This window comes from Bos indicus, chromosome 5 (assembly GCF_029378745.1).
Source record: "Bos indicus isolate NIAB-ARS_2022 breed Sahiwal x Tharparkar chromosome 5, NIAB-ARS_B.indTharparkar_mat_pri_1.0, whole genome shotgun sequence".
Classification (NCBI taxonomy): Eukaryota; Metazoa; Chordata; class Mammalia; order Artiodactyla; family Bovidae; genus Bos; species Bos indicus.
The window spans coordinates 43,051,003-43,078,551 of record NC_091764.1 but is presented as its reverse complement, the minus strand read 5'-3'; the positions used below and the strand labels follow the sequence as shown (position 1 = coordinate 43,078,551).

Sequence of the window (27,549 nt, the reverse complement as noted above, 5' to 3'; positions counted from 1 at the left end):
CTAGATATAAATTGAACTTTTAGCCATATTATTTGTGTATTGATGACTTCCCTCCTTCTTCCCTTCCTTCTTTTTCACATCCCTTGGTAGCTCTCAAAATAACTATGCTTGTTTTTCAAAACTGCTGGAAAAATTTGCAACTACTAACATTTTATTAGAAAAGATATAATTATCAAAAATATTACCAAAATATAAATTCATGTTTAAGAAGACATATAAAAAATTAAAAGACAGATATAAAATTTATTTTTCTTTAGAATTAGCATTTTTTCAGGTTATAACTAGATTTGTTAAATACATTTAATATTTTAAATTTTAAATATTTTGCCACATTATCTAAGCTTGGAGCTTTTATATATATATGTTTAAAATTTGTAGAAGTATAAATGAATTATTTCAACCTTGACTAATACTTCAGCAATTTGAGTAGATGGTAATGATTATCAAGGCTTTAGCCACTGAATTATTTTTACAATCTACCATGTTCAAAATATACTAACCAAAGCACCTTTCAAAATTCTCATTATTGTGTTTCCATAGTAATATTCCATTTTTCTTCTTTTTCATTATAATGTCTGCACTCAATGTGTTTGAATAAAATAACTGATGCTTATATTTATTCATATCTTGTCCTCTGCTCAAAACTTTACAATCATTTTTCAAAGAATTTCTTGTCTATTTTTTGCATACTTCTATTATATAATGTTGGCCAAATACTGATACCTCTGTTGCCATTAAAATACAGTATAAAATAATTACAAGTCCTGTTTATCAAGTGATCTCAGACACCAAACTATTTTAGTATAGCACAATAAGCTGGGTAGCTCTTGGGGTATTTTAAGATGGAATTAACCTATGTAGCAGAGTCTGACTACTTGCTCACCAAACCATTTCCTTTTCCTCTTGGACACACAGCTAGACTAGATTGCCCAGCCACTCCCTGCAGTGCAGTGTAGTCATACAAATGTTCCCGTTAAAGGAATGTGGGTGGAAGTGATGTGTTTACTTCCAGCTTTGGTAGTCTTTCTCCTCCCTATAACCTCCATCCTCTGGAGAAATGAAGAGACCTCCGAGGATCTAGAGGAAGGAAGAATCACAGATGGTAGGACCCTGGGTCCCTAAATTACTGCTTGGAGAAGAACCAACCAAAAGAGTTGTCCAATCAGGAACACCTACATTGTACAGTTGTATAAGCAGGAAATAAGTCAGCGTAATCTGACTAATGCGACTGCAACTCAATGGGAAATGGATGCAAATTCCTTCTCAACTCTTCTCCTCAACTTATTTCTCCTTCCCCACTCTGATACCTGGTGTTGGCATGAATTACTGGGGATGGAAGAGAAAATGAAGCTTAGAGAGATAAGTTAATGGAGACTTAGGGCCAGAATCTAGGCCTCTTGATCCCAAACTAATCTTTTGGGTCCCCCAATCCAATTATGCTACACTGATGGATAGTGCCAAGAATCACTAAACAAGAAGAACGAAGATATCAGGAAGAACAGCATCAGTTGCCACAGAATGACAGAAATGAGCAGACATCAGTGAGTTTCTACCTAGACAAGAAATATCTTTTCAGCAACTTAGTTGATCTTTTGGGAGAGTTAATGAAGTTAATGGTCCTTGGATTCAATAAGCAGATGAGATTCATGATTTTAGAAAAGGACATAACTGTGGATATAGGCTGCTGATACTCAGAATCTGAGCATTGGGAATATAGAGGGATGAGCCTGACATCCAACTTCTTATAATCATATGAAATTAAATAGGCAAAGTCACTGACCTGATCTGAGGTCACTAATAATTATTAAAGCTTCTATTGGATTTATTTAACTGTTTTCCTTTCTAAGAAACTAGAACATACATTTTATATTGTATTTACATTCTTTCTTTGTGTTGTGTAGAAAATTATATTCCTTTCTTTGGTGCTACACCTCTGTCTGACACATATTGCCATAAGATACTTATTTGCTTACTTAGCTCTCTGCCCTATTTGACTATGAGCTCTTTAAGGTCAAGGAACACTGTTTACTGTAGGTGGCATACAGTATTACTGCTGCTGCTGCTGCTGCTAAGTCACTTCAGTCCTGTCCAACTCTGTGTGACCCCATAGACGGCAGCCCACCAGGCTCCCCCGTCCCTGGGACTCTCCAGGCAAGAACACTGGAGTGGATTGCCATTTCCTTCTCCAATGCATGCAAGTGAAAAGTGAAAGTGAAGTCGCTCAGTCGTGTCCAACTCTTCACGACCCCGTGGACTGCAGCCCACCAGGCTCCTCCATCCATGGGATTTTCCAGGCAAGAGTACTGGAGTGGGGTGCCATTGCCTTCTCTGGGCATACAGTATTAAACACTGTTTAATGTTGCCCATGAAAATATATGGGATTAGGGAATTTTATTAACTTTCAACCATAGAAGTTGGAGATCATTGTTTTTTCTGTCTTAAAACTAAGAATAAGAAAGAGAATGGAAGATATGGTTTTTTTTTTTTTTTAAAGTTTATGACTTGCTTACCTTAATCTGACATAAAAATTTCAAAGAAAATCAGCTGGATGAAGGAATAAACTTAGGCAGCAAATGACTGTTGTGTCATCATTAAGGTTTTCTAGGAGTTCTGACACAAGTATTGGAGATTTTAGAAAATTTAGTATTCATTCTCTCCTCTCTCACTCATCCTCCAATTTCCATTCCTGGGAGATCACCATGTACCATCTAAATAGCATTGAAACTTGGCTTTTAGGAAGGTCTGAGTTGGGTCTGTCTTTAGGATGTTTTAAGGCTTCTAGGATATACTCTGGAGGTACCATGTGCTCAGGTATCTGTAGGTCACACTCTTCTTACCTGTCCTTCCCTCCACCACCACTTGTCGGGAAGAGATCCCTCCGCTTACTGTTGTTACCACCACGGAGTAGAGGCTGCCTGATTTGAGGGAGTGGAAGCTGTATCCGCTAGTCTCACTGGAGACACTTTCATTTTTGATGACCACATTTTCATGGATCAGTAAGACTTGGTAGAATTCTACGTCTCCCAAGGCCTGGGTCCAGTTAGTAAACAGACTGTTTGTTGTCCCTTGGTTGGCCACACGCAAACCAGTCACTTGGGCAGGCACTAAAACAGAGCAGAGAGGGAAGAAAAAACAGATGACACTTCATTACCCTAAGGAAGTGTGACAAAAAGGAGTAAAAAATGGAGGCAGTTTTGAAAATGCTAAAATATATACATATACTTTGATATAGACAGTCAGCTTTATTTCCTGTGACATATGGAGAACTAGTCCCCTAGAGAGACTCCACCATTCTGAAAAAGCTGCTTATGTGGAAAATCAAAATTATTTCATATCCAAGGATAAGATGTATGCCTATTAAGTATTTTTTATTTTAAATTTTAAATAATAAAGGGTGCTATTTTTGAAAATTGCTTACCTAATGGGATTTCACCTGTCCCTACTCAATGAGAACTGAAAGTCACATTATTTACTGGATGGTTGTTATGGGGTGGTACTGGGAAATCCCTTCAATCTGATGATTAGATTATAGTGTAGGAAACTGGTAATTCTTTACTGGCACATTCTCAAGAGGCCCATTCTTATTATACATGTTTGAGTGAGTGAAAGTCGCTCAGTCATATCTGACTCTGCAACCCCATGGACCGTACAGTCCAGAATTCTCCAGGCCAGAATACTGGAGTGGGTAGCCTTTCCCTTCTCCAGGGGATCTTTGCAACCGAGGGATTAAATGCAGGTCTCTCGCATTACAGGTAGATTCTTTCCCAGCTGAGCCACAAGGGAAGCCCTATTATACATGAAAATGCTACAACAATATAAGATATAGTATCAAATAATAATAATAATAATGATAACAACTGAATCAATTATCAAAAAATGTAATTGGCCTATACAACAGTGATAGGAAAGAGTCATTCTGGGGTCCAAGGCCTGATCTGTCTCACCTGTGAGCCTGTGCCCCTTACCTAATTAACAACCATTGTGATTTTTAACCTGTCCATTAACAAATCTTTTTACACAGACCTTGAAGTTGGCACTTGATCAACATTTCCTTTGTGCCTCTTCCCAGAATTATGATAGATAAGCAAAGGGATTTGAATCTTGGCACAACCTTTCTCAGAAATCACTGACTTTTTGATTAAAATATAAACACATTAAGTAAAATAGTTTACTGTACATGGGTTGAAAGATTCAATTCTAATTCTAAATTACATGTGAAAGCAAAGAAATTATATGCCAAAATAATTTTGAAAAACAAAAATAAAGTTGAAAGACTAACATCATCTGATTTCAAGACTTCTAGAAAGCTACAGTAATGAAGACAGTGTGATGTTGGAAAAAAAGTAAACAGACTAATGGAAAAAAATTGAGGATCCAGAAATATACCATGTAGACTGATGTTTTTTTAAAGATGCAAGGGCAATTCAGTAAAGAAAGGAGAGTCTTTTTCAACGAAGAGGATTAGAACTACTGGCTATTCATGTGCAAAGAAAGAAACCTTGCCTCATATCTCACATATATACAAAAATTCAAAATTGATAATACACCTAAATTTATAACCTGAAACTATGAAACGTCTAGGAGAAAATTTTGATGACCTTGTGTCAGACAAAGACTTCTTAGATATGACACCAAAAGCATATTCATAAAATAAAAAATTGACAAATTGGACACCAAAGTTAAAAACTCATGTTTTGCAAGACACACTAATAAATTAAGGAAAAGACAAGCCAGAGGGGGAGATCAAGATGGTAGAACAAGAGGACAGAGAGCACAGTGAAAAAGCAGAGGACTACTCTCAACTGAAAAGAAAAAGTAAATCCCCCCCAAAATGAATGAAACAGAAATCAACAATTTACCAGGCAAAGAATTAAAAACATTGGTAATAAAAATGTTAACTTAATTAGGGAAAAAGTTCATCTAAACAGTGAACATTTTAACAAGGAACCAGAAAATAGATCCAACCAGAAATGAATAACTCAATAGCTGAAATAAAAGAAAAAAAAAAACAAAAACACACTAAGCAGGAATGAGGAGCAGACTTAGTGGAACACATAAGTGATCTAGAAGACAGAATAATGTAAACTAACTCAATCAGAACAAAGAAAGAAAAACACATTTTAAAAAATGAAAGCAATTTAAAAGATGTCTGGGATAACATTAAGTGTTCCAATACTTGCATTATAGGGGTCCCAGAGGTGAAGAGAGAGAAAAGAGGATTGAAAATGTATTTGATGAAATTACATCTGAAGACTTCTCAAGCATGAAGAAAGAAACAGATATGCAGGTTCAGGAAGCACAGAAGGTCCCAAATAAGATGAACCCAAATAAAGCCACAAGATATAGCATAATTAAAATGGCAAAAGCTAAAGAGAATTCTAAAGGCAACAAGAGAAAAACAAAGACGCATACACAATGGAATCCCTATAAGGCTGTCAGCTGATTTCTGAGCAGAAATATTCCAGGCCGGAAGGCAGTGGCATGATACATTCAAAGTGCTGAAAGGGAAAAACATCCAACCTAAGATTGGATGATTATCAGTTAAAATACAAGTAGAGATTAGCAAAAACTAAAGACAAGCAAAAACTAAAAGTTCATCAATACTACATATACCCTAAAAGAAAAGTTGAGGGGTCTTCTCTAAATAGAAAAGAAGTAAGAATCTATAGGAAATGAAAAACTCCCACTAGAAAAGGCAAATATATAATAAGAATGAAGGATCAACCACTTAAATAAACCAGTACATACATTAAAAGACAAAAAATTGTAAATGCGACTATAATAACAATATACAATTAAGGGATAAGCAAAAGATGTAAAATATGGTATCAAACCCACAAAATGTGGGGTAGGAAAGTAAAAAATGTAGGTCTTTCAGAATGCATGAGAACTTAAATAACTACCAGTCTAAACCAAGTAGATATAATTATAGGTCAGTATATGTGAATCCCATGACAACCACAAATCAAAAAGGATAAAATATCAAAGAATAAACTTAATCAAGGAGGTGAAATATAAAGTCTGAAAACTATAAAAACATTGATGAAGGAAACTGAAGATGATACAAAGAAATGGAAAGACATCCCATGCTCTTGGACTAGAAGAATTAATAATGTTTAAAATGGCCATACTACCCAAAGTAATCTATAGATTTAAAGCAATTACTACCAAAATATCCAAGACATTTTTTACAAAGCTAGAAAAAAAAATCCTAAAATTCACATGGAATCACAAAAACCATGAATTATCAAAGCAATCTTGAGAAAAAAAGAACAAAGCTGGAGATATCAAGCCACAGTTCAGATTATACTAACACATAGATCAATAGAACAGAACAGACAGCCCAGAACTAAATCCACACACTTATGGCTATTTAATCTATGGCAAAGGAGGCAAGAATATACAATGAAGAAAAGATATTCTTTTCAACAAGTGGTGCTGGGATAACTAGACAGCTACATGTACAAAAATGAGATTAGAACATTTCATCACACTACACACAAAAATAAACTCAAAATTGATTAAAGACCTAAATGTAAGATTGGAAATCATAAAACTTCTAGAAGAGAACATAGGCAGAACACTCTTGACATAAATTGTAATAATATTTTTCTTGATTTGTCCCCTAAATGTAAGAGAAATAATAGTAAAAACAAATGAGACGTGATTAAACTTAAAAGCTCTTGCACAGCAAGGGAAATCACTACAAAAACACTTTCATTTCTGGCACAAACCATGAAAATGCCCTCAATAAGCACAAATGCACATGCTGGACAAAACATAAAAATGTAAATATATGAATGAGCTGTCAAGGATGTAATGAATTCTCAGAAACCCATAATAAGGTGAGAGAGGTAACTGGATAGCTGAAGCAGACTTTCATCATGAGGGCACCTTTCAAATATAAATCTAAGCTTTGATTTTATAGCTTTGCTGGAACTATGAATAGGACTTTTCCAGGGTGAGGAACCTCATAGGTGACTCTGCATAATACTGAATCCTGAAAGCTTGCATTCTAAATGTAAGTGAAATAAATATTTCCTTCCTGTTCCCCATATACTTCAGCCTCCTTATTATTGGGAGAAAAAAACTTCCACTGAGAATTCATCACATTTTCAGTGAGTTTGCAACCCAACTTCATAAAATCTGGGTGATCAAAAACCTCAGGCTGATAATTACGATTAAATGTCTGAGTTGCTAAAAATCCTGTGCACCTGAAAGAATCTCAAGAAAAGAAAATTCCTTCTGAAACCTATCTCAAAAAAATTCCCACAAAATAAAAATCCAAGATATATGAGTTTAAAGTAAATTATCCCAAACATTTGAAGAAGTAAACACCATGGGCAAAGGCAGGCAACTCAATAAACAACAGGACTGAACTGATGATTTCAGATATTGCACTAATCAGACATAGATTGAAAATAAAAGCCATTAATTTACTTAAAGAAATAGAGGGGGGATAATGGAAAGAGCAACAGAATACAAAACAGATTTGAAAGACAACCAAAGAAAATATTTAAAAGTGAAGAACATAACAATTGAAATTTAGAACTCAGTGGGTGGACTTTCAAACAGATCAGATAAAACGAAAAAAAGAATTAATAAACTAAAAGTAAGATCTGAGGAAATTATCCAGACTATAGCCCAGAGAGCAAATATATGGAAAACATGAAACATGAATGTATGTGTATATATATATATATATGTATATATATATATATATATACACACACACACACAATGCCCAGTATGCCCAGTACTGAATAGGCTCTTAATGAACATTTATAAGATGAATGCTACATAATTCAGCAGACAGGATACTTTTAAAGTCTAAAATTTATTTTAAAATATTACCTGTTCTTCCTTTTGTTAAAGATGAATTTTTGAGGTCTCCACTAATACTGGTAACTGTAGCTATGTATTTTCGTCCAGGCACCAGGTTAGTAAAAGTGAATTCTCTGGCATCTCTGGGAAGCAACTTATGGATGAATAAGAGGTCTCTGTCGATGAGTGAGACGATGTATCTCTCCCATTCTGCTGCAGGGGTCTGCCACATGACGCTCAGCGAGGTTTCATTGGCATGTTTGACACGAAGGTGAAGGACAGCCAGGGGGACTGAGGAAAAAGCAGTAGACATTTGGGTCATTTGGATGCTGGAGGAGACTCTTGAGAGTCCCTTAAACTGCAAGGAGATCAAACCAGTCAATCCTAAAGGAAATCAATCCTGAATATTCATTGGAGGGACTGGTGCTGAAGCTCCAATAGTTTGGCCATCTGATATGAAGAACCGACTCATTAGAAAAGACCCTGATGCTGGGAAAGATTGAGGGCAGGAGGAGAAGGGGACGACAGAGGATGAGACGATTGGACGGCATCACTGACTCAATGGACATGAGTCTGAGCAAGCTCTGGGAGATGGTGAAGGACAGTGCGTGGTGTGCTGCAGTCCGTGGGGTAGAAAAGAGTCAGACATGCCTCAGCAACTGAACAACAGCAATGTCTGGGTCATTGATTTACTCGGATACATTTGAGTATTCTTTAGAGACCTGCTCCCTTCCATCCACAGAAGTGTTCTAGTCGAACATTTCTTTTCTGAATACTTATAAGCATTTAGCAAAAAAAAGAAAAAAAAAAAAGAAAGCTAATCACAAAAAACATTGTTTGTGTAACATAACCAGAAATAAGGATTCAAAAGAGTACTCTTGGAAATTACTGGGTCATTTATTTTTGATCATCATCCAGGAGATATTAACAGTTGGAAAATGAAGAGATGACTGGAAGACACAGTTGGCAAGCTAAAGACATGTCTTGGTCCTTTTCTTTGACATTCTTCTAAGAACACTGCATCAGTGTAGTTATTTCCTTATTATCAGGCAAGACTAGGAGAGAATATATTTGAATTTCACTCTATGTGTGGCATATTCCATGTCACAGGGATTTGCATAGAAATGTTGAGCTTAGAGGTCAACTTTCTTATTTGAGAATTGAGGAAATGGACTCAGAGAGGTTGTGACTTGCCCATGGAATTACAGTGTAATGGTGACAGCAAGAACACTGAAATCCATGTCTCAGAAACTCTCCTCTTCCCTAAAATCTGAATATATCCCTCATTGCTTTAACAACTCTTCTGGGGTACCTGAAACTCCCCCATTAGTCAGCAGTGGGTCAAGCCAGTGGTTCTCTTAACACTAACTACCAAGAAATAGTTATCAAATATCTACTTTGTGGGGAGGATTCACCCAGATTGTTTCCTTATTCTTTTGATGTTAAAAAAGGTCTTTCTTTTATACAACAATGGACTTACTAGCGGAAGTGATTTCTATTGTTCTAATTTGACAAAATTAAACATTACCAACCTATTTCAGTCTACCAGCCTAAAATGTCTCAAATCTAGGGAATGCTGGGGTAAGATATTGATGGTTACCTGAGTTACTTGGACGAAGGTCCAAATTAAGGTTCTGTCAGTCATTAACACCATAATATTTGCTTACCTGTCCTGCCTTGGCAACGCGTAGAATTCTTCAGATTTCCACTCTCCACAGTGACTTCTATCTCATACCGTCTTCCCGGTATAAGCCCCACGTCATCTATGACATAGTGTGTTTCCTCCTTTCCCACGGTGATGTTGAGTAGCACCGAAGAATCATTCCAGAGCAGGATACGATACTGCTCCCAGTCTCCAGCAGGGGGCGACCAGCTTACTACCAGGGACTTCGTAGAACCATTGCTATTTGCCTCCAGGTCCCCAACTTTCTGTGGAACTAAATAGTGAAATGATGTCACAAGGAGATACTAAAATCCAAAGGTAAGGATACTTGTTCACTTTTCATGGGCAACAGTAGATAAGAAATCTAATACTAGCAATTCAAAACATTTCTATCTCCTCCTGATGTTTGTGAATTGCAAATGAGTAATTTGGAGCCATCTGACATGTGAGAAATGTTTGCTAAAATCATTTTAGCAATATATCAGTAATGCGATCTTTTGTAACACTATTAATAACCTGGTGATACAAATGCTCTGTTTTTTTTTTTTTAATTATACAACAGCCCTAGAGACAATATTGATGTTGCTTCTAATGACAGTGACATTGATGGATGTGGTATCTTTTGGAAGACAGTGGTCACAAAACTTTTCTTTCTTTTCCAATTGAAAAGATTAATCTTCTAGCAATATAACTCTGATCTTATTATTCCTTTGCTCAAAACATTCAAGTTTCTCCATTAACCTTGGATAAATATAGATAACCAGAATAAAACATCAAGTCTTTGATGCAGAGTTTGTAGCTCTCCTAAATCAGAGCCCAGATCTTGACAGTCTTCATTCTGAAGTCTCCATGCAGGGCTCCTCCCTCATTCCCCACTCTTGAACGCTGGCCTCCAGTTTCTCATCCTTAGACCTTAGATCGCCTGGGCTCCTCTGCCACTGTGTCTTTGTTTTTATTATTCCCTATACCTCAAAAGGAGAAGGCAATGGCACCCTACTCCAGCACTCTTGCCTGGAAAATCCCATGAACGGAGGAGCCTGGTAGGCTGCAGTCCAAGGGGTCGATAAGAGTCGGACACGACTGAACAACTTCACTTTCACTTTTCACTTTCACGCATTGGAGAAGGAAATGGCAACCCACTCCAGTGTTCTTGCCTGGAGAATCCCAGGGACGGGGAAGCCTGGTGGGCTGCCGTCTATGGGGTCACACAGAGTTGGACACGACTGAAGCGACTTAGCAGCAGCAGCAGCAGCAGCATACCTCAAATGCCCTTCCCCCTTTTCCCTCTTAACTTGGCAAGAGCTTCATATTTTAAAAGTCCCAGTTAAAGGTTATTGCCTCCCCAAAATCTTTACTGATCTTCTGAAAGAGAGCTTCTCATTTCTTTCTGACCGTATTTATGGTTTTTACCTGGCATCTCCAACAACACAGACAATGGACCCTGGAATCAGATAGTCTGGTTTAAACCCCACCACTTACTGGTTGGATGACTATGGACAAGTTATTTGACCTCTCTGAATTATCTATAAACTGGTAATAACAATAAGACCTCTAGTGATTTTGGTGAAAACTGAATGAAATCATGCTGTAAAGTGTTCAGTCAGTGCCTGATCCATGGAAACATCAATATAATTACATCATTAAAATGTAATATTTTTAAAAAATTGTGTGCATATTCTACATTCATGTGATTAAAATGTAACTTCTTTAAAAATAAGAGTTAGCAAAGTAAATATTGATATTTCAGAATTGTCAGGCCATATATTTCTATTTTTCTTTTGTTTTCTTTCTTTCTTTTTAAAGCCTCTTTAAAATGTAAGGACCACTCAGTTTGGGGTTACACAAAAAAAGGTCACAGACCATATTTGGCTGAAGGATGTAGTTTGCTGAACTCTACCATCTTAATAACTCTGAAAGTGCATGATACTATAATTTATACAAGAAAGGCACTGAATAAATGTTTGGTGGCATAATAAAATAATTTATGGGAAACATGGTTAAGACCCTGATGCGGGGAAAGATTGAAGGCAGGAGGAGAAGGGGACGACAGAGGACAAGATGGCTGAATGGTATCACCAGCTTAATGGACGTGAATTTGAGCAAGCTCCAGGATATAGCGAAGGACAGGGAAACCTGGTAAGCATGGGGTCACAAAGAGTTGGACATAACTGAGTGACTGAACAATAAACAACAACAAAGCCCTCATTATAAGAGTTGATCAGAAATATTTTATTGATTAGTATCAGTTCTAATTCATTTATGCTACTTAAGTAGTGTGACATGAAAGAGCACAGGGCACAGCCAGTAATACAGATTGTTCAGAAATGAACCCAAATCCATTTGCTTAAAAAACTCATATGAATGCAATCAACCCTCTGCTTGACTCTGCACAGGGGGTCCTCACTCATAGACACTCTCAGTCTATGTAGGAATTATGTAGACTATACTTCCCAAGGTGGGAAAAATTTTTCCTTCTAACTTATTTTGAGAAATCTGTATGCAGGTCAGGAAGCAACAGTTAGAAACTGGACATGGAACAACAGACTGGTTCCAAATAAAAAAAGGAGTACATCAAGGCTGTATGTTGTCACCATGCTTGTTTAACTTATATGCAGAGTACATCATGAGAAACGCTGGGCTGGAGGAAGCACAAGCTGAATCAAGATTGCCGGGAGAAATATCAATAACCTCAGATATGCAGATGACACCACCCTTATGGCAGAAACTGAAGAAGAACTAAAGAGCCTCTTGATGAAAGTGAAAGAGGAGAGTGAAAAAGTTAGCTTAAAGCTCAACATTCAGAAAACTAAGATCATGGCATCTGGTCCCATCACTTCATGGCAAATAGATGGGGAAACAGTGTCAGACTTTATTTTTGGGGGCTCCAAAATCACTGCAGATGGTGACTGCAGCCATGAAATTAAAAAAACGCTTGCTCCTTGGAAGGAAAGTTATGACCAACCTAGACAGCATACTGAAAAGCAGAGATATTACTTTGCCAACAAAGGTCTGTCTAGTCAAGGCTATGGTTTTTCCAGTAGTCATGTATGGATGTGAGAGTTGGACTATAAAGAAAGCTGAGTGCTAAAGAATTGATGCTTTTGAACTGTGGTGTTGGAGAAGACTCTTGAGAGTCCCTTGGGCTACAAGGAGATCCAACCAGTCTATCCCAAAGGAAATCAGTCCTGAATGTCCATTGGAAGGACTGATGTTGAAATAGAAATTCCAATATTTTGGCCACCTGACGCGAAGAGCTGACTCATTTGAAAAGACTGATGCTGGGAAAGATTGAAGGTGAGAGGAGAAGGGGACAACAGAGGATGAGATGGTTGTATGGCATCACCGACTCAATGGACATGAGTTTGAGTAGACTCCGGGAATTGGTGATGGACAGGGAGGCCTGGAGTGCTCATGACTGAGCGACTGAACTGAACTATTTTATCCCATTCTAAGATGGATCAGAGAGTGATTTGAGCAACTAAGGAATTTGTGGAGCCTTAGACTCACCCGTTCTGCCCACTGCTGTCCTGTGAGCAGATAATTCACCAGACACACAGCTGACGGTGACTTGATAAAGTCGTCCAGGGGCCAAGTCTTTAAATTGACTTTCAGTAATCTGGGATGCTAATGTTCTGGATTGTTTGATGGTCCCTTGGTAAGACAGGGTAATGTTGTAGAAATCCACATTTCCAGAAGGCCTTTGCCACTTGACTTTTAGAGAAGTCATAGTGCCTTCATTCGTCACCTTCAGATTTGAGACTTCCATGGGGGCTAATTAGGAAGAACAGGAAAGAGATTTTAATTCAGGATGTCATATCAGTCTTATGGCCACATTCTGACCTGTATTTTAATCTCTATAAGCCACAGTCTCTGCTCTGAAGAAAATGACTTCACGACGTTAAAAAAAAATACTACAAAACCAAAGAAAGGTTGTCTGGCTAGTGGAGAGAGCACAAACATGGCAGTCAGGAGCCTAGATTCTGGCTCAAATTTGGCCATAGTTTGGCTGGGCAACCCTGGACAGCTCTATATCACTAAGCCTAGGGGCCCTTAGTTTAATGATGGCTTGGGTCAAAAAAACTTAAAATGGTCTTTTCCAGTTCTGAAATTCTTTAAGTGGACTCCTGAAAGAAGTCAGTCATCTGCCTAATTTCTACCCATCTTTTTTCATGTATTTAATAACAACAAGTACATAATAAATAGACTGGTTGATTGATTGGGTATCGTAAATTTTTGTGCAAGTACTTTCTTTTTCATATTAAATCATGATAAAGCTAAAGCTTAAGAGTTGTGCTATTATTTCATCAAAGGAAATGATTACAAAGAAGAGACACTTTGGTGAATATTTTTTCTAACTTTTGCCTATGCTATAATTGTGAGCCTCACTAATGGTACAATATAAATTAATCATGTTTCACTAAAATAATGGATATAGCACACTGTTTTTGCACAGGCCAATTAGAAATGTAATTGCTCTTGATATACATAAATAATAAGATATATGGTACTTTTTTGCTACTATATATATATACATATTTTTTAAGTGTTATATAAAAATATGTAAATATATAGATGTCTTCAAATATCTTTCCTACCAACCTCCTATAGTTTCAGGAACTCTCTCCCTAGAATAATGTCTAAGGCACTACATATTTTAGAGTTTCTCTTAAACTTACATAGCTTCCCAAAGGAGGGGATTTATTAATACAGTAGACTGACTAGAAGCATTAGAATCCACTTGGATGGAAGCTCCATGAAGGCAAAGACATTGTCTTTCTTGGACACTGTTGTATCTACAATGTTGAGTATATTGTTTGCACCTTACAAATACTGATTAAAAGAACGAATGAGTATGTGTGTATATACATGATTCATTAAGATTTAGCATAGCACAGATTAGCTTTCTTGCTACGTCAGCCTATGAGAACAGCTATAGAATTGGGTCTCAGTAGATGCTTCATAGAAGAGAAGGTTTGGAAAATGGCTGGTTCACAGGAGTAGGTGTTTGTATAGCACTGAGAACAGTAATCCTGGTTCATTGTGAGTGATGTCACAAAGGCAGTAATGCTGGTTTAAGAGAAGTAAAAATCCTTAAACAAAAAGAGAAGCTGAGACTATATCCATGATTAATTCTGCTATTTCATAACGCTGCCAAGGGCTAGCCTAAAGTTTAGAATAAAAGGGAATCCCTCTTTCTCTAAGTAGAAATATGGATACATATTAAGGTCCTTTATAATTTATGGATTTTAATTTGTCCTATACTACCACTATTCAAATAATAAACCTTGTTTATTAAACATTTCCTTGAATTGAGCTTATTACTGTACAGAAAAGCTAGGGAAACTTACTTGTCCTGGCTGATTTCCATCTGTAGTTTTGCAGCCCTGCAGCCTCGCTAACAATGGTGACATTATAGAGGTGACCAGGTGTCAGTCCATGAAAAGTGTAGAAAGTAGTGTCCACGGCAATACTATGAACTAGAATCCCTTTATCCATTAGCATCAGCTGGTATCGTTCCACGTTCCCAGAGCCACGTGACCAGGAAATCAGAAGCGAATTAGTTTTCGCCAAAACACCAATATCTTTCACTGGGGATGGCACTAGTGGGATAAAATGCATTTCCGAAGTGTTATTCATAATTTCCTTATAAAATATATAGACACATTTAATTTGAAACCACACATTCATTTTTGCTTCTCTGTAATTTGTGTAATAACTAATGAAAATAGCACCCTCGACATTTTACTGGGATCTGGATTAACGCTCTTTTCAAATCCCACAGCCTAAAGCTACATCATAGTTTACCTGTCTATCTCCCCCATTTAACAGGTATCAAGGTAGATTTTGCCAATGAAGTATGATGTGGCATAGCAGTAAGAGGAAAAGAGAAAAGAAAGAACTATAGAAGATGAAAAATTGAAAGAGCAATAAAGCAGGAGAGAAAATCAGTGGAGAGTGAATGGTAAGACAGTGAGTTATGGAAGGAAATGGTGATGTGCCACTGATACTGGGAAGCATGGGCATAAGCAAAGACTGGAGAAAGTCCCGGTCCCAGAGAAGTTCCACAACGTGCTCAAAATCACCTGGCAAGGGGGCAGCCCAATCCCACCTCCTTGTTGCCAGTCCAGTCTTTCCTCTATTATCAAACAGTTTCGTTGTCTGTCTGTCTGTCTGTCTATTGTTGATCTCACAGCATTCTTACTCCTTTTTCCTGAATCTAATATAACTTCAAAAGGAGTATAGACTATTAAATACCCAACTACATGTAAACAAATCTTACCTGTTGATCCATTGGCATACATTGTAGAGGAACGTTTATCCCCAGAAACAGCTGTGATGGCAATATTATATTTATTACCAGCAGTGAGGTTGAAAAATGTGTATTCATTCCGTGAAGCTCTTTCTTGAATTTGGGCCGTCTGTATCTTTTGGTTATCATCAAGTAACTGTACCTCATACCAGGTGACTTTTCCCGAGGAAGGAGTCCACCAAACATGCAAACTGGTGGTAGTAGTTTTCTCTTTACTGACTTCAAACCTAGCAGGAGGTAAAGGATCTGTGGGGCAAAAACCAAAAAAGAGAAGGTGGCTTGAGGACTTTTGCAGATGCACTCTTACCTTGCTACAATCCAGACTCAGTTTCCTTCAACGCTTTCAGAACTCTGCTGCCCATGATATGAATGGGCATTTTACACTACTTCCAAACCACTGTACTTAAAAAAGGAATCTACCTTAGCTATTAGTCATATAAACTCCTTTTTCTCTAATAAAACTTTTTTGTTACGACATCTCTGAGCTTGGAGATCCAAGCAAGGTTACATTTTCTTTGGCTTGCAGGTTTTGCATTTTTCAAACACTGACAAACATCCAGGCTCTTCCTGGATAAATACTGAAAATCTCAGCAGAAAATAAAGATATTAAGAAATAATTTTAAAATGTCTGCTAAATGTTCTCTTTTTTAGGTTGTGGGGCTTAGGGGGTTACATTTACAAAACTTTGGGTTGTTCTTAGGTATCAGAAAGCCACAAAAGATACAAACCTGATAATGAAGCCAAGGTTAGGTATGTTCACCAAAATGAATACTCCCAACAACAGGGATTCCCTGGGACTTCCCTGGTAGTCCAGTGGTTAAGAATCTGCTTGTAATGCAGGGGATGTGGGTTTAATCCCTGGTCGGGGAACTAAGATCCCACATGTCCTGGACCAACTAAGCCCATGCCCCACAACTAGGGAGTCTGTGCACCGCAAGGAAAGATCCCGCATTATGCAGTGAAGATCCTGTGTGCTATAATTAAGACCCAACTCAGCCAAATAAATATTTTTAGAAATTGGGATTCCTTATGTCCCTAGATTTTTTTAAACTTGAGTTCTGGGACATTTTGGAGCTGCCAAAACTCTTAGAGCAGACGGGAATGGGTTAGCCCTGCACCTGGCTATGCACTTAGTTTCAATTCTCAAAGCCATGGGTCAGTTTGAGGAGTCCTGTTTCCTGTGTCCTGAATCTTCACTGTAGAACTTGAACTAGGATGACTGTTACATCTCCAGGTTAGGAACTAAGTCAATAAGATTAGAGAGCAGATGATGCTGTGGGACCATCTGAGCAACGAGGCTCTCCTCACCCTGAATATGGGGAGAAGAAATGTTGACAGTAACATATACATAGTTTTCAGAAATCCAACCTGGCTTTTGTTTTAAGAAATGAGCCCCAGATACTGGAGACTAAATTTCAAGAGTCAGGTTAACTGTTTTAGTGGCATGGCATAGTGATCTCAATTCTTATCTACAATCTGGTAAATTATATTTTACTCACGAAATAAGAAATTCTAGCATCTTCCTAGAACAGTATATGTTTTAAGAAAGTCTTCACTTGTTATTAGCATAAATATAAATAGGAACAAGGTAATCTTACTCTATATTCCCCATAGATGCCACACATAGGCTAAATACAGCTAAGTCAAGGCAGCAAACTTTGGGACTCCACAGCACAGGTGAGCTAGGAGGACACGGTTCTGTGGTTTATACCCTAGCAGCACAGGTTCACCTAAACAGTGTAGACTCTAGAGTCCTGAATCGGGTCTCCCGCTTTGTAGCTGTATAGCAATTCTGTAACGTCCCTGTGCCTCAGCCGTGTCCTCTATGCAATGCTGATAACAATACTATCTTTTCAGTAGATCTGTTATGAAGATGAAATTGAGTATTTTATCTAGAGAACTTACAAAAGTGTCTGGCATGTGGTGTTCAATGTTTGCTATTATTACTATTACTATTATTCCTCTTCTAGTTGGGACAATCTCGTTATATAAGTAGTGGCAGAGAGAGTGGGCTTTGGAGTCAGAACTCAATTCAAATTTTGGCTCCCTCATGTATCAGTCATGAGACCCTCTGGAAGTTACTTAACCTTCTAAGCCTCCATTTCTCCCCCTGTCTGGTGAACATAACAACAGTACCTATATTCTTAAATGTTTGGAGGAGTAACAAGATATATCAGAGACTTCACCTGATATACAACGTATTCTGTCTGTGAGATCATAAAAAAGAAATTTCCTCCGAATCACTGACAGAATGGAGGCAAAACTGGAATACAATATTTTTTAGAGACTAAACTGATAATGGCATTAATCGCTTTTCTTAAGAAAAAAAAAACTTGGAAAAATCTTATCAATTTATTCTCATGAACTAACTTTCTAACCCTTAAGATAAAATAAATAAAAAAATTCCCAAGATGATTCTCATTTATGGGTTCTTGAGGAAAAACAGTATGGGTTTGTGTCTGTGTATATGTGTGGCAATATTATTTAAATTTTCTATCCTACATAACAGTCTACAATTATAGACGCCATAATAAAAGGAAAGAACACAATTTCCCCTCACAGAAAGTTTCCTTGTTATCATGAGGTTCTCATAACCCGAGAAACTCAAGAGCAACCTTGTCATAGCCAACTGAGGTGATGCGTTTTTGCTGAAGAGGCATTTTAAGGACAAGAACAAGAGAAAGAGATGCTTTCCAGTGATTGTTCAAATGGAATCAATACTGTCACCTACATGCACAGCGCAGCCAGGTAAAGGTTAAAGAAAGTGACGTTATGATCCTTATGATCTAAACATACATAATTTGCAAAATAAAAGCTATAAAAAATGAATTTTAAGGTTGCGTGCCTAGAGGGTGAAGTTCAGAAATGCAGGCTTTATCTAATCTCTCTGAGCCAGAAAACAAAACAGTCAACCCTTTGTACATCCGCTAGAACAAAGGAACAATGAGATTGGGAAGTGCCTGGGCTGCAAGAACCTGCACTGGAAACAAACACTTAAAACCCCATTTATGCTGTGATAAAGGCCTTTGCTGGCAGACATCCACTATTGCTACGCATGCAGCAGGAGTGCAATAGTTTTCAGACATTTCAGTCTAAGACCAAGGAAAATTCTGCTGTATTAAATTTTTTAAAGTTTTCAATATTTGATTAGAAACAAATTAGGTACTTCCATCAGGATGCTAATTTCAACGATTTCTCTGTCTGTCCATCTATCTACCTATCCATCTATATATCATCTACCTATGTAGATAGGTATCTATCTAGATACCTAGATAGACATATGAAAGAGAGTTTTAATGCTATTTGAAAATTTAGTCATATGTCTGTAATATTATCATATGAAGATCATATGTAATTAGAAAACCCTACTTGACTTATATAATTTATGCTGATGGCTAAAAGTTACCAATGTACACATGTGTGCATTTATAGCCTTTCTTGTTTTTCCATCCACAGCTCTCATACATACAGTAACCAGTGAAGTATTATTAAGCTATGAGAACTATTGGAAACCATAAATCAATAATTTAATCTCAACCAATATATCAAAATTTATCATTAGCCATAAAATTAAGATGTCTTTGTTTGTATTTCTTGCTTCCGGACAGACCTGAAATGTGGAGTGCCAAATGCAAATTCTGCAGTATTCAGCTGCTCAGTTTCAGTAAATTTCATTATCAGGAAGCCCTAGAATTTCATAAGTAGGTTTGCTGTCGATTTGCTTTTTCTGATAAAGTTTAGTCAAATTCCTGAACCAAAACAGATTCTTCCTTTTTTTTTTTTTAATTGACTTAAGGATAGAGAAAAACCCACATGTATAAAATGGAAGTAATATTTTAAAAATTCTTTTGTATAGCCATTAAAGCATTATTATCTATTGCTATAAGAATTTGAGGAGTGTTTAGAATTCAAAATGTTAGTATGTATTTTGGAAATAAACTTAGCCTTATAACAAGAGAGCAGACAATTCATAAGTTAGTTTCAAAAGCTTTTTTTGAAATCATATAGCACAGAGTATACATGCGTAGGATCTGGTCATTTACAATGTGCTTTGGAGAAGACGATAAGAGGCATTAAGTGACTCGTTTACATTACACAGGTAATTCAGCTGAGCTTCTAACATCTGGCTCCCAGTGAGTTCTTTTGTATCACACCTTACTTGTTCCAGGGTGGAAAATGATGACCATGAGTCTCATGGTCAGTATAACAAAAAATCAAACCAGATGTCTAAGAAAAATAATAGACAAATTTATAGAAGCTTCATTTGATGAAGCTTTGATGATGGTTTGGACACTGTAATACAGATAAATGAATAACAACATTAATAAAAGCTAAATCTAATTCCACATCCAGGAACATTCTATCGATTTTTTAAAATTATTTTTCTTGTCTATTCCTTTTTATCTCCTACTCTCTTAACCTGGTGTTCCTTGTGTTGTGTCGGATTACTCCAAGTGTCTTTCTTATTTTCTGTCTTTCTCCCACTATTGCCAAATAATTGCTTTGTATATCTCTCCCATCTGCCATCCTGATTTCCTAGGAAGCACCAAGAATTCTTCATGAGATGAAGTCTGAATTTCTCCACAGAAACTCAAGGTCTCCTCAAGCAGGATACTATCCTCCACCCACCTCTCCAACACACACCTTACGTTTCAGCACTAACTTCAGTCCAAGAGATCTATGTGATTTTATGTGATTACAGAGTCAACTTCTGTACCTTTACAGGAATTATGATACTATTCTAGTTAAAAGCAGGGTGGCTAGGAGACCAGAAGCTGCATTTAGTAGCCCTCTACATAAAACGGTGTGAACATCAACTATTCATATAAACTAATTGGGAATTTTATCATGGAAACACAGTCAGGGTGAGGCAAAAGCCACAAACCATTCCTTGGTATGGGTTTTTGAAAATGGGCAGAAGAAGAAAATGAGAAAGCCACTGCTCTCACAATCTGTAGTTAAATACATTTATAAAGAGGAAGAGCTTCCCAGGTTGCAGTAGTGGTAAAGAACCCACCTTCCAATGCAGGAGACATAAGAGACTCAGATTTGATCCCTGGGTCAGGAAGATCCCCTGGAGGAGAGCATGGCAACCCACTCCAATATTCTTGCTTGGAGAATCTCGTGGACAAAGGAGCCTGGCGGGCTACGGTCCATAGGGTCGCAAACAGTCTGACACGACCGAAGTGACTTAGCACACATGCATAGAGAGGCAAATCTCTTTCAAAGGGCTTCCCTGGTAGCTTTGTGGTAAAGAATCCGCCTGCCTGTGCAGGCAACATGGGTTCAATCCCTGGATCAGGAAGATCCACTGGAGAAGGAAATGGAAACCCACTCCAGTGTTCTTGCCTGGGAAATCCAATGGAGTCTGCTGGGCTACAGCACAAGGGGTTGCAAAAGAGTCGGACAAGACTTAGTGACTAAACAACAACGATTTTATTTTACTTTGTTGCAGTTTGACTATAGTCAGCTTTCTGATTTATAAGATGATGTATACCATATTATGCTAATAATACATTTCATTTATCAACTTTATACATTAGACATAAAGTTCAGGTAGCAAAGAACTTTCAAAGTTTTAACAGCCTTGAAATTAAATCAGGTTAGACAATCACTGCATCATGATTAACAACAGTGAGGGATACCATATTATTTTACAGGTCACCATATTTGGCCTCTGAGAGTCTACAGTTTACTCAGGCACATAGGACTTGTGAAAAAAGTAAACACAGAGGTGACTTATCAGGGAGGCTGACTTTGATGTCACACTATACCTGTGTTCAAATCCCAACGATGTCACTTTAAACAGTGACTTTAGGCAAGTCACTTAACTGCATCGAGGCTAAGTCTCCTCATCTGTAAAATGGGACACCTGCTTTACAGAGTTGCAGTGTTAAGAGGTAATGGAGGCAAAGTGTTAAGTATAGCCCAGGCATGTGGTGAGGCCTCAGAAAATGCCACTTGGTGTGAGCACTGCTACTGTTCTTGCTGTTCAGGGTAATACAGGTCAGTGTCAATGCTGAAAATGCACAAGGGGAATGACATTCAAGGATGAAGATCTCAGAGGTGGGCTTCATGAAGGAAATGAACTTGAGCAAGTTGGAAGGTCAAGCAGGATTTAGAAATCAAAGAGAGGCCATTGCAGAGTGAGAGGGCAGTTTAAGCTTCAGCTGCTGCTGCTGCTAAGTCAAGTCAGTCGTGTCCGACTCTGTGCGACCCAATAGACAGCAGCCCACCAGGCTCCGCCGTCCCTGGGATTCTCCAGGCAAGAACTACAGCACTGAAAAGCTCATTTCCGTCGAGTATTAGAGAACTGTGTCAACACCGAGGGGACCCTGACAGCTGATAGAGACTTTAATACCCTCAGGCCCAGGATATCCTTCAGCAGTCCCACTCTTCTCTTTGATGTTAACAGTGGAGGTTTTCTTGGGAATTCCCTGCTGGTCCAACGGTTAAGAGTCAGTATTTTCATTGCTGGGGCCCTGGGTTTGATCCCTGGTCGGGGAACTAAGATCCTGCACACCACGCAGTGTGCCAGAAAAGCAAAACCAATTGAGATTTTCTCAATATTATATAAATGCAGTATAAAGGGAAGTCCTTTGGCCTCCTCTTCCAAACAGACTGCTGCCCAGAAGTCTCTCTTATGTAGAAATTCATGTGCTGTTGCTTGATGTGTGCTTCTGAACCTGGACATCTCAGTACCAAGGAATTACAGTTAATGTTAGGTCCGATATTGATACTGTGGTTATGTTAAAAATAATGCTTATCATTCAGAAATGCATACTGAAATATTTATAAATGAAATTAAATAATGACTTGGGCTGTGTTGATATGATACATGGTTAGGGAGTGAGTGGGGATATAGATGAAACAAGATTGTCTGTCAGTTAGTAACTGTTAACAGTAGGTAATGTGTAAGTACATGGTCATTCATAATACTATTCTGCTTATTTTTTAGGTATTTGGGTTCTTCCGTCTAGAAGGAATAAGAACAAAAGCAAAACCCCCAATCCCTGGAAATCTGTATGTGTATCTACCATGTTAATTTCAGTTGCATAGATTCATCTTTGTTTATATACATTCCTACATATAGAATGGCCTTGACTTCTCCTACAATGTTAGAAAGTAGTCAGCATTATCCTCTATCCCCCAGGGGGATTCCAGGGAATTGGTGTCTGGGAATGGAAGACATAATAAATTTTCTTCCATTTCGTCTGGACAAATTAGATTTTACTTTTTGGTAATGTGCAGAATGCCATGCCCACCTACAGAAGTCAGACTAATGGCAGAAGCTTCCAAACACACACAAAGTCACATTCAGAGAACTAGGTTGGTCCATTTCATATATGGAACTCAACTTGACCTTAAAATTCCTGAAATAAATACCTTGCAAATCGCTGATTCCTAAATACTGAAGCCCATCACCAGAAGTACAACACAATCAAAATCAATATTATTTCATCACACTAACACACTTTTAATCATTATTCTACCCTTGAGTGGGCTAAGTATCTATAGATTTAAAGTATTTTGTAATATATTTTCTTCTCTTTAAAGGTTGAGTTGAAAAGTAACAACAAACTATCACAGGTAATTTGAAAGAACAAAAGCCAACTTAAAAATTATATCCATTCTACAGAGTAATAGAAAGAATAGGAGTAGGAGTTGGGGCCAGTAAGTCAGGGTTCGAGGTCTATGTTTGTTAACAGTATGGATTTGTGATTAGTTAATTCTTATGAATATCAATCTCGTCTCCAAACTGAAAGTAACAACAGGAAACATTTCACACTTAGTATGTAACAAAACCGGTTGTAGAATTCATGTCTGAATCAAAACCTCAAAACCTCACACCCTATGAAGTGAGCATTACTTTTATTATTGTCACGATTTTAGAGATTAGAAAAGGTTAATAACTAGGCCAAGGCAACTTGGTTAGTAAGGAATGGAGGCAGCTGCTTTCAGAACTCATCTCTAAATCACTATGTAACCTGTGCCTCATGACACTCCCTCCACAGGATTGCCATGTGGATATAATTAAACAATATATGTTTAAATGTATTAAATATATATATAAACAATATATGTAACATATATATAAACAATCAGTTAAATATATATATTTTATACTTTTACTTATGAAACAAGGTAGATGAAAGTATTTTAAATACTACAGGAGTACAAGACAAATATTAGAGTATTATTTTCTTCTTGGGAAAGACAATAAATACTTCTAAGCATTATAGAATTAACCAGGCATAAGAGGAAATGGTTACCAAAATCTTAATGCCAATGAATAATAGAAAAACTATATCATTATCTCTTGAACTTCAGTATGCAATGATTCACTTTGATATTTGTTTAAAATCAGATGCCCTAGGCTCTACTTTTATTTATTTATTTTTTTAATTTTATTTTTAAACTTTACATAATTGTATTAGTTTTGCCAAATATCAAAATGAATCCGCCACAGGTATACATGTGTTCCCCATCCTGATCCCTCCTCCCTCCTCCCTCCCCATACCATCCCTCTGGGTCGTCCCAGTGCACTAGCCCCAAGCATCCAATATCGTGCATCGAACCTGGACTGGCAACTTGTTTCTTACATGATATTTTACATGTTTCAATGTCATTCTCCCAAATCTTCCCACCCTCTACTTTTAAATTCATCACATATGAGGTAGAAGCCAACAATATGCTTTTATAACAAACCCTGCAACAGATGTTGATGCCATAGGTTACAGACAGTGCTGAAAAATAATGACCTGTGTTTAGAGCTACGTGAGTGTTATGAACTGAATTGCATCTCTCTAAAATTCATATGTTAAAGCCCTAACTACCAATACTTCATAATGTGACTGTATTTGAAGATAAGATCTCTAAAGGGGTAATTGATTAAAATGGGGTCTTTAAGGTGCTTCCTACTCTAATATGACCGGTGTCCTTATAAGAAGAGGAGATTAGATCATAGACGACACAGATGAAGGACCAAGTAAGGACATAGTGAGGTGGTCATCTGCAAGACAGTCAGAGGAGCCTTAGAAGAAACTTGCTGACAACTTGATCTGGGACTTCTAGGCTCTAGAGCCATGAGAAAATACATTTATTGTTAAAGCCACCCAGTCTGTGGTATTTTGTTATGGAAGCCCTGGTAAACTAATAAAACATGTTGAGGTGGAAATAATAACTGACATAGTAATTAGGTAATTAAAGTTTTTTAAAAGTTAAAAACACAGGAGCTAACGTTAAAGAGCTAATTCTTTTGCCTTTTTGTTCTAGGCTGATTAGCAGGGCTTCCCAGGTGGCGTTAGTGGTAAAGAATCCACTTGCCAATGCAAGAGATGTTAAGAGACTCAGGTTCGATCCCTGGGTTGGGAAGATCCCCTGTAGGAGGGCATGGAAACCCACTCCAGTATTCTTGCCAGGAGAATCCCATGGACAGAGGAGCCTGGTAGGCTACAGTCCACAGGGTCACAAAGAGTTGGACAGGACTAAAGCACACTAGGCTGATTGATAAGAACCTGACAGTGACTAACAAGAAAGTATATGACACAAAGATATTCTTCCTATCGGTAAAGTTCCCTACCATCAGATTACTTCCCTGGGCTCCATAACTTACCTATAACCCAAGGAAAATAGACCATATTTTTACATACATTCAGCTTTCCTGGTGGCTCAGACGGTAAAGCCTCTGCCTGTGATGTGGGAGACCTGGCTTCAATCCCTGAGTTGGGAAGATCCCCTGGAGAAGGAAATGGCAACCCACTCCAGTACGCTTGCCTGGAAAATCCCATGGACAGAGGAGCCTGGTAGGCTACAGTCCATGGGGTCACAAAGGGTCAGATGCAACTGAGCAACTTCACTTTCACTTTCTTTACATACATTTTCCCCCTAAAGTATTAATTTCATTTATTAATATTTGTCTATCATCTATTTATTCATTCATAGGTCCACCCATTCATCTCTCCATTCATCAATCCATCTTTCCATCCAATTAATCAATATTTACTGAACACCTACCATGGGCTAGATGCCATTTTAGGTCCTGAAGAACTACTTCTTATTCGTGGAAAGATAAAAATTCCCCCAAATTTCTAAATGAAAACTCTACAGGTTCATGTAAGCAAACACTAATGTCCTTAGGATACTTTAAGGTAAGGAAATAAATAATCCCCAGTCCAGGGGATTCGGGGCAACTGGTACCTGAAAGGAGAAAAGCCACAATTCAGCTTTAGAGAGGTCCAGGCAGAATGATCAAGTTTTGCCAAATCTTCCAATATTTTAAGGTAATCAATATATCTGGTATTTATGTGAATTTTCAGCTTAATGCTGGTGAAATAATCTGAATTTTTCACAAACATTACATGAACCAAACAAGATCTATCGAAATAAATTATGCAGATAACAAATATTGAAAACCTCCACACTTTTGTGAACACTGGGTCCTCAGAGTCTATATCAGAGGCTGTGCACTGGTGGCCCCTGGGGGTGTCAAGGAGCCTAAATAGTAGATTTTGTTTGGCTCACGTACTGTTTCAACACCCCAGGGGCTACCAGTTTGCAGTCTCTGATCTGTATTCCGAGGACAGAGTATTAACAGAAGTGTTGAGGTTTTCAAATTTATAATCTGTTTCTAATAATTTACAACTAGATAATTTGGCTTTCAAATTATTACAGTTCTTGCATTGATCGTTTATGACCAAATACATCCAAGAGAAGCAGAGCAGGGTATTCAACGGGAAGAAGTGGTAAGGCTCTGTCACCACCCTTATCCTGAACTTCTCTCACCTCTATGGAAGACTACAAGGACAGAGACCATGCTTTGTCATCTTTATTAATCACTACCTGGCCTAATTCCCTACAGTATCTGTGCCTGATAAATGTTTGTTGAACTGAATTTGAATCCACATAGGTTTTCCAATTCTGATTTTAAATCTGGAGTGAAAACTGACTGTTGCTGAAATAGTTCCTATTTAGTTAAATTTTATTTTAAGGTCATGTCTACATTACTAAAATAACTATTTTTAGATAATTTACCAGGAAAAATAACCAGACAAATCCCACTTGGAATGACACAGAGATAATCTAAGCAACTGCTATATCTCCAGCCATATCATGCCTTGCTCTCACTCTATTTTACTCTGTAATGATAACACAGGCATAACGGAATAAGAAAAGGACAACATATCTGAATGACTTTTTTGGTCTGAAGTTATATCTCAGACTCAATATTATGTGACTAGTTGATCCTGCTTTTATAACAATAAAATATGATTTGTGGCATTCATCTCTGTAGCTTACCAATTGATACTAGAGGGATACCAGTACTTTCTCTAAACTTAGAATAAAAACTCACATATGTCCTTAAAATATAGGAAGCACAAAAAGTGCTGACAAAAAATAAATAATCAACCAAAAATATTCTGAAACATTTGTAAAAATATCTTAATTAAAAAATATTTAGTTAAGTAAATTATTTTTAAATATAGAGAATCCTAAGTAAGGTTATACCATCATACAAATAACTATGAAAAACTTATCATTATACAAACATCACTGTTGATCAAATTTCATTCTTCACATTTGGCACGGAGCTCATAAAATTTGTGGTGAAAAGTCTATTTGTAGTACTGTAAAAGATGAATCCTTAAGGAAAATGATGAGACACTGAATGCTAACAACTGTGAATGCTGATTGTCTTTTTTTTAATTCAACATAGTCAATAAAATGCAAATATTTCTTACATTTCACAAAT

At 37.4% G+C, this 27,549-nt stretch overlaps 1 protein-coding gene across 2 annotated transcripts in view; it reads right to left on the bottom strand.

Moving 5' to 3' along the window:
• The window catches only part of PTPRB (protein tyrosine phosphatase receptor type B), a 126,591-nt gene that overhangs the window by 60,767 nt on the left and 38,275 nt on the right, over positions 1 to 27,549 (bottom strand). For both annotated transcript variants that reach the window (XM_070789279.1, XM_070789280.1), the window contains 6 exons: positions 15,768 to 16,043; positions 14,836 to 15,087; positions 12,995 to 13,258; positions 9,492 to 9,761; positions 7,855 to 8,115; positions 2,838 to 3,104 (listed from right to left, as the gene is read on the bottom strand). In XM_070789279.1, coding sequence (XP_070645380.1) covers positions 2,838 to 3,104; positions 7,855 to 8,115; positions 9,492 to 9,761; positions 12,995 to 13,258; positions 14,836 to 15,087; positions 15,768 to 16,043 — 1,590 coding nt within the window. The remainder of the gene's footprint in view (positions 1 to 2,837; positions 3,105 to 7,854; positions 8,116 to 9,491; positions 9,762 to 12,994; positions 13,259 to 14,835; positions 15,088 to 15,767; positions 16,044 to 27,549) is intronic.